At 47.6% G+C, this 16,393-nt stretch overlaps 1 protein-coding gene across 2 annotated transcripts in view; it reads right to left on the minus strand.

Annotated features, from left to right (window-relative positions):
• The window catches only part of LOC309411897 (S-adenosyl-L-methionine-dependent tRNA 4-demethylwyosine synthase TYW1-like), a gene marked incomplete at both ends in the record, with an annotated part of 106,706 nt that overhangs the window by 22,989 nt on the left and 67,324 nt on the right, over positions 1-16,393 (minus strand). For both annotated transcript variants that reach the window (XM_082008663.1, XM_082008662.1), the window contains one exon: positions 3,613-3,723. In XM_082008663.1, coding sequence (XP_081864789.1) covers positions 3,613-3,723 — 111 coding nt within the window. The remainder of the gene's footprint in view (positions 1-3,612; positions 3,724-16,393) is intronic.

A 16,393-nucleotide genomic window follows, 5' to 3' on the forward strand; every position in this document is an offset into this window, starting at 1 on the left:
GACAAGAGCTTTGTAAGCCAGGATTAAAGATGATCCGATGAAAACAAGCTGTATGCAGAGCGCACAGCTGAACGCCAAGGACAACCTACTAATTTAGTTAGACCAGACCGCGGGGCAAGGGTTCGAGTGAAGCACAGCAGCAACACGAAGGTCTCCGGCAGCGCAGAGGGGACACCACCCCACCAGCAATCCATCGAGGCTTCAGAGGAGGGCAGCCGAGCCAGGAAGCAGTGCTTAAGACGCCAGCCCCTCCGCCAGCCCCTCCTGCTGCTCCTTGGCTGGACTCTCACTACCCGCAGCAGCAACTCATCGTCCATCAGCCGCCCCAGAACACGTGGCTTCCTCCTCCCGGCCAAGAAAAGGGAAAAATTGGTTCCACACTTGAGGGAAGAAACGGTGTAATCCCCTCGCGTTTCAGAGCCGCAGAGACCGTGCAGCAAGAGGAGAAAGCCACTGTGCCTCCCTAGCAAGCCAAGTCTTCCCCGCTTTAGAAACGCTGCTGTTTAGCGGGAACTGGCAGACGAAACTATGCGAGATGAATAAGGCCACTGACTGGGTTAATACTATATTTAGTGTGAGCTACTTGCCCTCTGCAGAGCACCAAGTGCCCGCCTTTTGGAACACAACACTTGCTCCGAAGAGGCAAAGAAGAAAGGCAACTTTTTTTTTTTTAAATCCCTTGCTCTCACATAAAAACATCCCGTATAAAAATCCGTGAGCAAGACCTTTCATCCAACTTAGGGTCTATTTAAACACAACCTACTGTCAAGCAAATCCACCACTCCAGGAAAGCCATCACAAAATTTTGTGACTTCTTAGAAGGATGGAAATGCTATTTAGACCCCAAATTTTGTGCCAGCACAGAGCTGCACCGTTTGTTTCAGACAACGATAACATCAGTTCAGCGTCTGCTGTGAATGGGCGCTGCCAGCAACGCTGCTCGTGAAGGCATGCTTCATACTTCAAGTATATGAACCCTGCTTTCCTGTCTTCAAAATTAAGATAACAGGACAGCATAGCTTTATTTAAAAGCTCAATTAAATTGAAAAAAATGGAGACTATTTCAGAGCTTGCTGGTGAACGAGGTGCAGCAGCGCCCTGACAATTCATTTCTGCTGCTGAAGCTGAAAAGGAATTAACGTGTTCTCTTGTACTGAGCTGCTCGCTCCTGTCTTGCGGAGCTTAGCTGCTGTCAGACTCGTCGTACGGTTTTGAGAGCTTTGGAAAATAGTCCTTCCTCCACTGGACCAGAAACAAAGAGCAAACTGTAGAAGACTTTTTTTTGACTTTTGAGTATGCAGATCGCAATGAAGTTGTGAAACGCTGTACAGTGGTTTGTAACGAGAGCTGTAAGCAGGGAAGGGAAGACTTTCCCCGTCACTCCCAGCCTAAGCACGGCAACTAGCAGAGACAAGGGAGAGAGACGCTGCATCCTTTGAAAAGGCTTAAACCTGAGTTGCCCTGTGTCCCTTACTACTGCTCTTGGGATCGGAGAGACAAGAGACTTTCCACATGCCAACCACAGACTGTTCTTGTGGCCATAGTACAGGCACAACACTAAACCATTGACGGAAGAAGAAACTGAGGCATGAGATGTTTTGTTCCGTAGCTGGAAGACACCATGATCTGACAAGGATCAGCACCCTGGCAGACGCTTCTGCCTTCCAGCACTTGCAGAACTTCACTTACCTGCTGGAGTATTTCTGAAAAAGTGACATTTTGATCAAAGCCTCCCACTTGCAAATTGAATTAAGTAACATTAAACCGCATACAGTTTTGTTTTTTTAAAAACAAACTGCAAACTTACACTCATATCAGTGCAGAAAGACCAAAATCCACCCAAGAGCGCGTGGCCATTGGGTGCCAGGCGCACCCCTCCGCCGTCCTTGTCCTGCGGCCCCTTTGAGCCCCCTTTGCAGGTGGGGTCGGCAGGTACGAGCGAGGCTGAACCCCAGCTACACGGCCATGCTACGCGGTTTTGGGGAACGTCACGCAGCCCCTCTCTGCCTCAGTTCACACATTTGCAAACGGGTCAAAGTGTTCAATATACATCCCCCTCTCTGAGAAGGTCCTGGTTGAGATCAGAAAGACACTTTGAAGCATTTGGAGTGCAAAGATGACATTTTCAGTTGAGGCACTGTGGGCAGGAGCCTGTCTCAGCTGGAAGAGCGTCGGGAGTACACCTAGGACCAACCCTGGGAATACCTCTACAACCGCCTCTTTTCTCACCTATTTCCCTGGCAGCCTGAGGCACGATTTTGCCAGGGAAGTGCCGCTGGGAGAGCTGAGCTCCACGCTGCTGGGAACCACGACTGCGAGGCTGAATCCCTCGGCAGGCGATGGGAACGGCAGCCCTTGGAGGAGACAGATGTTCGCCCTGGAGAGCGCTCAGGGGAATCTGTGCTCAGAAACATTGATTAACTTACACCTGATTCATTTTACTAATGACAGTCACTACCCAGGACAGAGCAGTCTAAGTAGCACGTACGCCGACAGCCACACTCCACGCTGCCGTGCACACACGTCTCTGCCCGCCTCGCACGCTGGGTGAAAGGACCTTGCGCTACCAGGCTGCAGCAAGAGAGTCGGGAGACGCAAGGTGGGAAGGGCCCCGGAGGAGCACTCCTTCTGCTAGGTTTCACCTGAATATAAATATTTCACCTCATATAAAACAGTCTGATACACGTTGTAAAAGTGAGGCTTTTTCCCCAAACCATACACAAAATCTTGTTTTGTATTAAGCTATGAACTTTAGCAGCACATATCAAAACCTTTGGGTTTTGTTTCATACGGAAATTGCAGCAAACTCCAGGTGTTTCCTTCAAAGCAGCAGTAAATAAGGATTAAAAAAGGGAAGAGAGAAAGAAAAGAGAAGAGAAAGGAAAGAGGAAGTCCAGAAGTGAGAGCGCTGCAAAATTACAGACTTGAGGTAAATGTGCTGGTCTGCAGGAGAGTTGTTGGATGAAAAAGCTGATAGTGATTCCTTACAGAACCCTTTGTAACGTGCCTTTCTTACATTCTCTGCGTACTAAATTGATTAATCCCAAGATAAAGCACCTCCTGCTCTGCTGTATCGTACATGATCCTGTTAGTATTTCTTCCAGTCTGAGGGTAATATTCCCCCCTCTTTTGCACAGCCTGACGAATACCACATCAGTAAGCCAGATGTTATCTCCTTTTCCCCCCAGCAGAATTTGAGACCAAGATGGGAAAAATACCACCACAAACTACCCACTTGTCCCAGAATACTTTGTTTAAAATGCTAGTTGACATAAAAGAAGGAACATCTATTTATCAGTGTCCTCTTTCATGAGAAATGGGAAAAAAAAAAAAAAGGACCAGAGGTTTATGATTCTGTTGAGCAGAAATTGATGCTGGCTGGTACAAAGCTTGTCTTGTGTAACACTGAAGACTGCTCCAAACGCACACATAAGAAGTTCAGCAGCCAGGTTTCTAATTTTAAAAGCAAGAGATACGTTCTTTATGCATCACTGAAATCTCTGGAAGAATTCAATTTGCTTGTATAAGTTTAAGACCAGGGAGGGCAGAGAAATGGGGAGGAAAAAAGTAAAATACTGATGAAAAGAAAAAAAAAGGCTCTGTGCAGCTCACCTTGACCTCGATGAAGTCTGGTTTACCGAGGGATATCAGGTCAGCATAGGCTTTGAGTTCATCCACATTCCAAGCCTTCACCAGTGTCAGCCTATAAACAGTGCGTTGTTGCTGAAATAAAGGAAAAATTACATTAGGAACACATTCTGACACAGGGAGGATGTTCCAGCCTTCCACACAGCTTCAAACGGCGGGGGAATCATTAATTTATTCCAAGACCCCAGGGGCTAAAAGAAACCAGATCCAAACCAGGAGTCACCTCGCTTGTTCTTTCAAGAAAACCACTTCACAGCATCTGTGAGCTGAGCCACCTTTTGCCATACAAAGACTTATCTTCCCTCTATATATCCCAGGCACCTTGTTTTTACAGGAGCTTTAACTTAATGGGAAAATAACCAGGAAGTTTAGTGCTCTCCGATTTGCTTCCTCAGGCAGAAAATCTCACCATTAGCTGCTATACAGATATTTTTATTTCCTCCAGCTGGATCATCTGGCATTGGTGACTTTTGGACAGGACACACAAGACCAGACAGACCATCACCTGCCCCTGCCCACGAACTCTTCCGGCTCATCAGGTACAGCGTCGCAGAGCAAAGGCTCTGCTGTGACCAGTTACGCAGAACACTTCACTGGAAGCACGAAGCGACAATTAAGATCACAACCGGGAAGCACTGAACGCACCCCGCTCAGGACCTCGCCTTGTGAAAAGCGTGGTGCAAACCATCAGGAGCAAACGCGGTAGCTGCCGCGCTAAGGAGGCATCCACCCTGGTCACCCCGCGCAGCCGGGCGGCCAGACTTCTGCCTGGCAGCATCCCTGCACGGAGCCGTCGCCTGCATCCCGCTGCTGAGCGCCGCAGCTCCGCACCGCAGCTCCGCGCCGCGCCGCAGCTCCGCAGACCCGACTCAGTTCTGTGCGCAGCGGCACTCTCAGAACTCTTCCTTGGAGTTATTCTGATTTTCCCTCTCAGGGCTGCTCACCAAAGAGGTTACTGGTAACAAAAGGACTTCTGTCAACGTAAGCACTTGGCCATGGCACAAATCCAGTCTCACTGCTTACATCTGCTCATTTCTATCTTTCCCCTCCCCTTCCTCTTCCACTGATGTTTTATTTCACTTATCTCTGGAGTTTATTTATAGAGAAATCTTCCAGCAAAATTGTTTTTCAAATTAACTCATTCTGCTTCCTCGGCACACTGTGGACTGTAAAACGTGACAAAAGCACCAGTGTAGCCAAAGGGAGGGAGCGCCGTACCAAACCCACGGCAACCCGAGACTCCACGCTGGGGCCAGGCTGTCTCACAGGGCTGGGACTTCACAGCACAGCAAGGGCTGGAATCAAGTTCTCCTGCTCCAGAAAGTCCAGGCTTCGGCTCCGGTTGAGTCAAGAGATTCTCCCTTACCTGCTACCCATGAGATGCCGTGGCACAAGGTCACCCGACCTTCGGCGCCACGTGGGGGAAGCAGGCTCGCGATTCGGTTTATTACATTTTTCAACCCAGAAGGACAAGCTCATGAGATCTGCTACCGAACGGAGCTTTCCATCCCTAAACCTCAGACCATTTCCCACTGCGATACCTCTGACAGCACCCACTGCCCGGGAGCAAAGCGGGGACGAAGCCCGGGACCTTGAGTTCCAGCCCAAGGCTATTAAGAAGTTCATGCTATTACCCCTCCCCAGGTAAAACCGACACTTCCCAGTACCAATCCCCAGTCTTGCCACGTTTTACTTCTCCAGAGCCTCTGACCCACACGCCACATACGTGAATTTTTCCCTCTGTACAAAAATCAAAACACCACTTACCTAAAACACATGTCTACATTTTTTATGGCGGGGGGGGGGGGGGATGTATATTTTTCTTTTTTACACCAGTTTTCTATGGAAACATTCCAGATTTTTTATGAACAAATAACTAGAGGACAAACAAATAAAAAAAACAGGCACATCTTCTTTCTCCCACTAACATCTGAACACAGACAGGGGCAGGTCTTTAGGGTAGATATGTACACAGAACTAAACCCAACACAGGCAGAAGTGTCCCAGCGCACTCCCTGCCTGTTGCCTGTCATCTTGGGAACCTAAAGCACCAGGTAGACCTGCAAAATTCTCCGGGAGATAAGCACGAGCGAGGATTCGATACCTGCAAGGAGTCAGTGTCCTGAAAAAATAAAGGTAGTTTCTTTTAAAAAAGGTCTGTGGAGAGTAACTTTAAAGAATTACTGAGAGAATGATTATTGAATGCCAAATATTACAAGAATTAAAATAGCTGGCCTCTACTCTACCCATAGCATATAAGCATGTATTTAAGAACAAGAGACTCTTATGATTTGAATGGATTGGCAAAAGGCTCAGGCCAAGAGACAACAGGCAAGTATGAAATCAGCAGTTAATTACTAAAGAGAAAAACAATGAAGGAACTAATACAAAAAATAAACGCATCATTTGCCATATAACAGGGAAAGAAGAAATCAGAAGGAAGATATCTAACAAAATTAAAAACTCCAATACACACACGCCTGAAGTGGTTAGATACCCAATTAATCGAGAAATGCCTCCCCAAAGGTCAGCTCACAGTGGTAAACAAATGCAGGCAGCCTCAAGGCAACAGTAAATAAAAATCATATTTTAATGCCAGCCCCTACCTGATCCAGATCCCACCCTCGGACTGGGAGTCCGGCTCCCCAGTGCAATCGTCAGAGTGGGGAGTGCACCATGAAGTGAAGCCTTTAGGGGCATTTTTTTTTTTGGCAGGATGGTTTTATGCTAAAATTAAGAGCAAATTTCTGGACGTCCCTGTTGTGTCTAGAAAACGTGGTTTGGCGATGAGCACACAGCGAGCGGGACTGCGCGTCCTGTCAAGCCCAGCACGAGCAGCGTCGCCACTGCTGGCTGAATAGTCTGCAGCAGTGGAGGGTATAAAAAGGGGCAAAAAGGAAAAGAAAATCTCAACCTTAACGCAGAGAAATACAACACAGGAAATCCATTTGTGAGATGAAGGTCTTAAAAAAAACCACTTGATCTTCAGACAGCAGATACTTGCTATTTGGGGAATATGAATACGACATACCGACAATGGGAGACTGGACCAGGCAGGAACTGGTCTCAAGTGCTGGAATTAAGGGTAATTAATAGTATCAAATAGATCTATGGAAAAGTGCTACAGACTAATGGAAAAATATTTATACCTAGCCCAGGCGTGATGCGGATCAACTAGAGCTTTGCACGTCACCTCTGCGGAGTAGCAAGGGCAAGACCTTTAGGTAACTCAAGCGTTGGCAGTTCAGGAGGGCACCTGCTACCCTGAAGGACACATTTACTGCCACATTGCTTGGAGCAAGCTTAGAAAATGCCACCAAGTGTCCTCCCAAGGTTCAATTCCTTTATGAGATCTCCGAAAGGACACACAATGTTTTCCAGAGGCTAAAAGAACTGCTCGCAGCAATAAAACCATCAGTAGCATCTTTGTCGGCAGCAAAAATTGAAGTCAACTGATTGGAGGGAGATGACTCTGGGAGCGCCACGCTGTGATCTCAATGGACCATGTTGGGCGGGGGGAGCACACCGGTTCACCCCTCCATCTCTGCTGGCAGATGAATGGGCCAAACGCACCCACACCCCATAGGCAATGACGCTGGAGGGCACTGCCTGCAGCTCACGTTTCATGCCAAAATACAGTGGAAGCAACATATTTTAAGAAAAACAAGCCTAGTCTATTAAAAATGAATGAAATCAGATTGCAAAGATTAACATGAATGGTTATTAAGGAGGAAACAAATACCCACTGGGTTCTTACTCACCAGTCCTCAGCGCTGCACTTACGGCCATCACCGGGACCTCTCTCCCTGGGACAGCTCTGCAGGAGGCAGCACAGAGGAAGGCTTCTCGCTTGCTATTACACAAGTGGCTCAACCCTCTGCCGACGCAGAAGACGGGGGTCCCCCAGGGTTCGTAAACACGGGGCTGACCCTACGGAGCCCTGCTTCCTCCTTGGGTCACAGGAACAGCCTCCGGCCCTTGTCAACTTTTTATACATGCCTGGTTGGTCCCAAATGGTCCCTGCTACTGCCAGAGCGATGGGGCAGGTTCAGGGAAGGCCACAAAATACTGACAGCAACTGGAAGAGCTGCCTTGCTTCCCAGTGGCTGCCACCAGTACAAAGGGAGGGTGTGACGTGGAAGCTGGTGTGAAGGACTGTAGCCACCAACAGCTGCTTCTGGCTTGGAGCAGGGGGACAACATGCTCAAGCAGACACGACCAAAACCCAACTGCACCAGCAAAAGTGTTGCAAAAACACAAACGTTTGCAAAAAATCTTGTGTTGGCAGAGGACATCCATGTGCGGTGATGACCATCACGCGGTCTGCCAGCCTTCCCTCCCCTTTCTTCTGGTGTCTGAAGTCCAGTCACTTGTGATCTCGCAAGCCAGGGTGACTGGGGCCACCCTCTGCCCCGCATCTTGGTGCCTGCAGCTGCCGGGACCATCTCACTTCTTCCCTCTATAATCTAAAAAACAGTTTTTAGGGGCTAATCCCTAATGACTCTCTGTTCTTTGTCCTTATAACTCTAACAGTTTGTTCTCTCTCCCACTTTGGAACTGGGCTGAGGCATGCAAACATTTTTTCGGGGGGGGGGGGGTGGGGGGTGGGGGGGTGGGGTGCAGGATATATTCATTTATTCATTTCACACTCATTCTGCAGAGGGACTAGACATAAATGCTACCAAAGAATGGTCCGAAGCTCAGGCCGACAGGCTGAACACAGGAGGAATGCTGTCAGAGCCAAGTTAATGCAGTATTGCAAGCACAGTTTTGAAGAGAGGACGAAACATTACCAGTTCAGTTTTATCACAGCATTTTCTAACGTACATTAGGGACAATGCTTCAGCGAGTGTTTCTTCTTACAGCAATAAAGGCTTGCATGAAGGGAAGTGTTTTTTTCCCCTCCCATTTAAATCTCATTTTTAACATTCTCCAATACACATCCTAGATCATTTTAGACATTTACCTTTAATGTTCAAGTCCTTCATAGAACTAAAACTGCTACAAAGTGCATTAAAAGGGCTTTTCCTCCCATAGGGCAGCACTAACTGACAAGCAATAACTGCACTCTGTATTATCCATCACTGCAACAACTAAACCAGCACAAAAACTGTATTAACTAATCACAACCAGTGGTGAAAGCAGCAGGTAAAGAAACTAAAACACTGCCAAAGGGATACAGAAAAAAGGTAGAAAGATCAGAAATGAATATTGCGACTGAAGAAACCTCTTCCCAGAGGGCAACATCTCTCGAGCATTGTCTGAGCAGAGAAAAGACACTTTTAAAAAAGTGGTAGAAGGGACAGATCAAAACCACTAAGGGCTTAATACCACAAAATGTTATATACAAGTAATCCTTACAGACTGCCAGCAGTACAAATACACAATCTTGTTTTATTAATGTATTATTTGTATTTGGTTGTACGATAGGGCCCCAGGAGATCCTCTTATAAGCACTGAAAAACAAGAAATAAGAGCTTAAGACCTGAGAATTTAAAGTCTAAACCATCAGGATATAAAACCAGACTGCAGTGCTTTACGTCCTGTTTCCAGGAAAAGCAACCATTATTTCACTTCAGACAGCCATCAGAATAACATTAGTGGAAAAAGAAAAAGTTAATACAATAATGAGCCTTTCGAACGGGTGAAAGTTGAGGGTGTGGATCTGCATTTATTTTACACCGAAAAGCTCTTTATGCAGGCGATCAGCCTGCCAGGGAGGGGCAGCTCCGGGGCCGCATGCGCATCAGGTGGTGAAGGAAAATAAGAGATGGGGAAGAAAACAAGAAAACGTGCTCTTGTAAATAAATACTTGCGGGGGGGAGCAAAGTGGATGGAGCCCGACTCTTCCCAGCAACGCCCAGGGAAAGGACAAGACATAATGGGCACAGGCTGAAGCACAGCAAATTGCTTTTTTAAATGAAATTTCTACGGAGAGGGTGCCTCCACACCAGAAAGGGTTGCCTGGAGAGGCTGAGGAGTCTCCGTGCTTGGAGATATTGAACACAACCCTCCGAGCTGATCTTGCTCTGAGCAGGAAGGTTGCACTAGCCAATCTCCGGAGATGCCTTCCCACCTCGACAGCTCCCATCCTGCCCATCCAGGAGTTCCAGATTTTCATCAAGTGCCCTTCGGGAGGAGGGCTGAGGAAAACGCAGACCGCCTCCACCAGGATTACAGGCAGCAGCTGTTGGAGAAGGTTCCCTTAGCTCAGGCAGGCGTTGGCACAAAACAACGGTTTGGGAAGGCAACAGCCAGCGCACGCTGCAGCCAAGAAGCCTAATTACAGCCGGCGTGGGAGCCCTGTCACCCATCAGGTTACCACCAAGGGAGACTAAATAACCAGCAGTTCAGACCCGAATGACGAGCTGGGAGCAGACAGAAGAGCAGTCGAGTACGCTGAAGCAAATCTGTTCAAGGCTGGGGAAGTCAGAATCACTTTCAAAGTAATACTATGAAGAACATGGGGTTCACCAGAGCAGCTGTGCGGCACAGTGCCTGCACGTCTGCGTGGAAGGCGGGATGCATCCTCGCCCCAGCGCGACCCTCTGAGCACCCAGCGAGCTCATCCAGCCCGGGCAGCAGGAGAGCATTCAGCAGCGATCTTCAGCCTTTTCCCGATGGAGATCACGGCTGAAGAGCACGCTCTGCAAAGAGCTGATCGCAGAAACAGAATAACTGACTATTAAAGGGCTCTTTTTTCAGTTGTGAACACTCAAAAGCCAGGTGAAGCCTCTTTGGCTGCACTCCAGGCTCAACCGATCTCCTCGCAGGGCCGCAGCTGGACTTCGGGATGCTTCTGCTCCGATCTGCAGCTCAGCGGTGGAAGAGCGGTCATGCCACTTTCTGTCTCTGCAAGGCACACAAACTGTCACACAGCTGCAGGTCACAGCACATTCACCATGCAGTCAGGAGGGCTAAGGAGGGAGGATTATGGCCCTGCTGAAAATCTGAGCAGCCTCCCAAGAGGTTAAGTAGCATCATTGTTGGGTTCCTCCAGGCACCCACATGTGCTCCGTGCCCCCGAAAGCAGAATCCCTACAGGACCAACCTTCTCTGTGTCCCAAAGCTCAGAGGTCAGCAATGCTTTTACTCTTGCCCTTGGTAAATCAGTTGACTCTGGGGCAGATGCTGCTCCGACAGAGCACGTCATCGTAACGGTGACGAGCACAGGTCACAACACGTGCCAGACGCTCAAAGCCCGTCCTTAAGAGCTGCCAAAATAGCACCAGGCAGGGCCTGTGCTGATGCTTAAGGACGATTAGCACCAAGTACTGCGAGTCCGTCACGCTGGGAGACGTTCCCTCAGGCCAGTGCACAGCGCTCCAGAGTAAAGGGACAACGTGTTTCTGTAATCCTGCCCAGTTGTGATGAACTTCTCCAACTCTCAACCCACAATCTCAGGTACAAAAAGCAGTTAATGAGGTGCTTTTGCCAGCACAGGACACCAAGCATATGGGTAGAAACTGAACAATTTTATACAAATACCCCTTACCTTCCCAAACTTTTGCTCAGGTTATCATAGCAGGCTTCTCTAAAATACAGCACATGCAGTTTCTTTGGGATTGTATATAGTCGTTGGTCCATTAAAGGCACCTTAATACAGAGTATCGTCCAAGAAATATCTTAAAAGAAGGAAAAACACTGAGAACCGCTTTGGCATGTATAACACTATGACCTGTTCCTCCAAGACTTTTCAATCTTTCTCTTTGGAGGACACGTAAACCACATCAGCGTTGGCAGCACGCTCAAGAGACAGATATTGCGTCCTGAAAGCTATGTAACAACTGTCACCCTTTTCTAGTAGGGTCCCAAAAATGCAAGTCAACAGGGGCCAGCTCAGCCTCCTGTTCCCCAAACACTTGAGGACAAAGGAACGAAGAACCAACCTGGGGAAAAGCAGCATTTTCACTTTGCGCAACTCTTGCTAAAAAAAAAAATCTTTCCAAGCTACCCCAAAAAGCACTGCATCTTTTGAATGCCAGCACAGGGCACAAGAGAAAAAAAATTAAATTGAATGAGGTGAGGGAAGGATACTCACTATAAAAAAATAAACTCGTTAACTGGACCCAAGATCCTGGTCTCTCATTCAACAGAGACCAAAATTTTTCTCTCAAGAGTGTCTCATGCCCTGGTCCCAGCAGCAGCAGTGCCCCACGGCCAGAGCTCAAAGCCACGGCCAAGGCCAGCAGACGGGGATGCGGCCCCTTCCATCCCTCCTCCGCAGGGCAGCCACGACTCGGGCAAACCCACGGACGAGGCCGCACGCCTGCAGCCCCCCGCACCCGGCAACACAACGCCAGGCGCTGCCGTGGCCCCAGGCCCAGCTCCGGGAGCTGCGGGGCAGCCTCCCCAGCAGCCCGGCGCGAAGCCCAGCCCTCGCAGCGGCACGCAGCGGCGCCGACCTTCCTGCCCTTTCCCAGGGTGCTTACGTTGCCCTTCGAAACCATCCTAAAATTTTCCTGGTCCTGTAACATTCGGACGTGAGCATTTTCTGCGTGCGCGTATTTTGCCGGTGGCCAAATCTCAAAGCCAAAGCACCGAACACGTCTCAGACCGAGACAGAGCCCACGAGGTGACACTGCTCTCCTGGCATCCGCTGGCCCAGAAGATGTTAAAGGATTCACATGTCAGTTTGACAAAGTGCTCCCTTCTTGCTTCAATAACAGGGAGGATCGGGGCTTTTTTTTTTTTTTTTTTTAATAATTTCTTTTTAATTCCCTCCTCCTCAACATTCATTTTTTCGTAGATCAAATACAATTATTCTTCATGAAACATCCCAGGTCTAATCTCAGGAGGAAGAGGGAGGGGTGAACACGTCAACCGCGCCGCAGAGAGCAGGGTGCTGGATTGAGGGATTGGTACGAGTTCAGCTGGGGCAGAGGAGCGTGTCCCTCTCCACGGGGCCGGGGAGGCAGCGGGAGCAGGACCGGCCCTCATGGGACTGCAGAAGGCAGGGACAAAGGGCAAAGAGTAGACAAATCCCCTCCTCCAAACCATGCACTGATATCCTATAAGACCCTTCCCTTGGATTGCGTCACTTGAAACTGCTCTTTTAATAGAGCCAAGTGACAATGTCCTACCACTCAGAAGTAAACACATCAAACCCCCGATCTCAACGCACTAGCTTAAAGCCAGATATTCTGAACGCTCATATACCTTCCTTAGGTATAGATAAAATTTTATTGCTAGAAAAATGACATTTCATTCACAGACAACTCAACATAAATCCATATTTTGCAGCTAATGAAACTCAAGAAACAAAAACAATATTGTCAATAGAAACGCTGCTTTGCTTAAATGGAAAAAGCTCTCTTGGGGGAGAAGAAATTATGGTGCAGACTCTAAACAAAAATTGCTCTTTCTTTCACGCAACTTCACAGGTCCTTCGCAGGTGTTAGATGAAGAACAGGAAGCCACTTCAAAAGCCAGCTCCTTAGCTTCATGAATATTGTATTCCCTTCAACAAAAGGCTCGACCTGCAAACTGACTTCATGACACATTTTCAGAGCTTCCCAGCCGGCCAGGATCCACTCTGATCATGACACAAAACAGCCGGAAAACTGAAACGCGGGCGCAATCCCGCAGCCCGGCACGGCGCTGGCAGCAAGAGGTGACCTGCCCTCTCCGAACGACGGCCCCTGCGAAGGGAGAAGCCGTCCTCTCCAAAGACCCGCTTCGGTTCCCTTGTTCAGGTTATGCAATGCCTTACTAAGCGAGCGAGTCCTGAATAAAGATATCAAAGCAATTTTCAAATTTTCACACTTGGAAATTACTTGTCACAGGGATGCGATCAAAAAAAAAAACAACCAACCCTGCAGCCAAGTATCTATTCACCATCCTCAGTAACACGCTTCTTTATGCATAAAACCCCAGGAAGGATAAAAGATCCAAAACACAGCAAAAGGAAATCTCAAATGCCAACACACCCCAAATTTCACAGCTTTCCAAACCCTTCCAGTTCAGCCTGGAGACAGTCTCTGTAAAAAGGAGCGGAGATCATTTCTGCCTCTCCTGAATCCAGCACTGCTGAGCCTCCAGGCTCCCAGAAGCTCTGCAGATGAGCTGTGGCACCCATCACACTCCAGGAGAACATCATCAGGGAAAGACTCAGTGCCCTTGAAAGAACAGCAGATTAATCTTTTTTTTTTTGGCAACCAAGACCCTCCCCTTAAATAAAGGGCTCATCACTTCATTCAGGCTCATCTGTCACTACACAACCAGCCTGAACACAGGCACTGGAGAGATGACATCCTCTAAAAGTCACATTGCAAACACCTGAAAGCATTCTGTTGGGCAGATTTGCAGAGAGGAAGTTTTTTCCCTTCAAAGATCAACTCAGCACAAAGCACAAAAGTTTTCGGCTTCCTTTCTTCAGGCTAATACAGTCAGCAAAGCAAAAAACCTGAATAGGTTATGCTGCGTAGGTATCTACTAAAAATATACATTTTTTCAAGCATTTGCTATTAATACACCAGTTTAAAGCAAGTCGAGGCTTTGTCTTCATTGCTAAAAAAGGTGTATATTACCACAGGATAATTAACACATTAGCTACTCTGCTGTAAAAGCAGAGCAAAGCCTAGAACTTTGACTTTACTGCTAGAGAAGCGAGAGTGCTCAACCCCAGCATTTACCTGCAGATCAGCACCAAAGCCCTCAGCCTTTGCTCAGGATCTTACAGCACAACAGTTTTCCCCATGTCATCCACAGGATGGGGGAGAAAACCAACCTCATCACCACCCCCCTCTTTTTAAAGCAGCAAGCGAAGACCCCACACCAGCTCCAGCTCAATGTTCAAGTTCCAATATCAAATAAACTAGGATGTAAGGTTGTTTTGGGTTTTTTTAAATAAAAAAGTTTTTGAAATACCCCCACAAACCTGGTACTATCTTCTCATGCAAAAGCCATTCCTGCTCTTTGCAAGAAAATCAGGTAACAAAACCAATTACAAGGTGCACGCATCCAAGTGATGAGGAGCTGATCCTACACCTCACCTTGACACCTGGATCCCAAGTCAGTCCCCTTAGACAAAGCACAAAGAGCAAAGCAGAAAGTAATTCGTTCAGTTTTAATACACTTGTGCAAGGAATAAAATTGTCTCTAAAAAGTATTATTATTCTGAGATGCCAAGTCTGAAATCCATGCAAAACTTCTTATTCTTCTAGAGCCTTGAAAAGAAGATGAAAAAGCTGTCATGAATAATAATCACAAAAACATGAAAGTTGGACGTTTGGTTTGCACCAGGTTTTTTTGAAGACAGAAATCAGTCAGCGTAACTGTTCTGGTATCATACAAAATCGGTTTGTATTGACCAGCTTTGAAATTCTGCCTTGAAATAAAAAGGCAATCCTGGAGTGAGACAAGCACACCAGGACCAATTCCCAAGACAGAATTTTAAACCAGAAAAGCCCCTCAGCCTGCGAGCGGTGCTGCTGGGGGGCGAAGCACAAGAATAAGCAGTCCAGACTGGAAAGCAAGGAGAAAATAAATCAAATTTCATTACCTTACCTGCCTAAACCAGCATCCTACGTCACATTCCCCTCCATAATCATTCTTCCTGTACTCGCCACCTATTGCTTGTAATCTACTTTATTGCTTCACAGTTCAGTAGAAACTAATCAGTTTATTTAGTTAAAAATCTCTAGAATTAAAAGAAAGTACAGCAACAGCTTCGTTCTCAGCCCTAAAAACGTTTTTCTTCAGTAAATCCAGAACCATGACTGCTCCTTATCCATTTTCCATGGACTTGTTTTTAATACACATTTCTAAACCAGCACCAACAACATTCCAGTGATTATTTATTTCTTTTCACCACTTCTAGGGCAGTTTCAAGGAATTATCATGTAAAATTTATACAGAAGGGAGAAAAAAGTCCAATGCAACCTAACTTAAAATAGAAGAACAGCATTAAAAGAGATCATACCAAATCATCAGCAAAAAAACACATCAAGCTCGCTGTTAAACAGACCACACAGCCAGACGATATTTCATTTCCTGGGGAAACAGAGCGTGTTTAACACCAAACAGCCAGAAAAAGCACGAGCCTGGGTAGCGCTCCCACCAAGCGCTGCACCACAGAGTTGCTACAACCAAAGACGGGCTCGAATCTGAGCGGAAAAGGGAACTCGTGAGACTAAAAGCCCTTTCACCAGAGTAAAAGCCTCCCCCAGCGCTGCCTTTGAAGGGACTTAAACCAGAAGCTCGACGGGGGATGCTCCTGTGAAGGTCCTTTTCCGCACAGGCATCTTCCACTGAAGCGCGGCAGCAGTCCCGTGGGTGGGAGCGGCAGCAGCGGGACCCGCCATGCGACCCGTGCTTTGGCCAAAGCGAGGACGAGCGCAGGAGCTCGGCCAGCGGGCAACCCCCTCGGCTCCGTCCCGCCCGCACAACCGCTCCTTCTCCAAAGAGGTGCAAAATCCAGGAGAATCACTGACTCGCTTTGCTCTGACCATAAAAATTATTTCTGTTTAAGCTGAGTAGGCACCTCCACTTCCATTTGGGCCAGAACTTGCGGTGCAAGGTTACAGCATGGGGTAGACACTCGTGTCTGGTCGTGTGTGGGGAAGAGAAGAGGCAACAGTAAGAACAAACTACAGACAAGGAGGGGGGCCCAGGAGGGAAGTTTGCTTCAAACAGTAACGTGTGAAGTATCTTAACACACGGAGTGGGGAATTTGAAAAAAACTTGAATGGCATTCATCTGTGCAAAAAACAAAAAAACCAAACCAAAACAAAAAAAAAACCAA

Source organism: Phaethon aethereus, assembly GCF_964289735.1.
Source record: "Phaethon aethereus genome assembly, chromosome: 19".
Lineage (NCBI taxonomy): Eukaryota > Metazoa > Chordata > Aves > Phaethontiformes > Phaethontidae > Phaethon > Phaethon aethereus.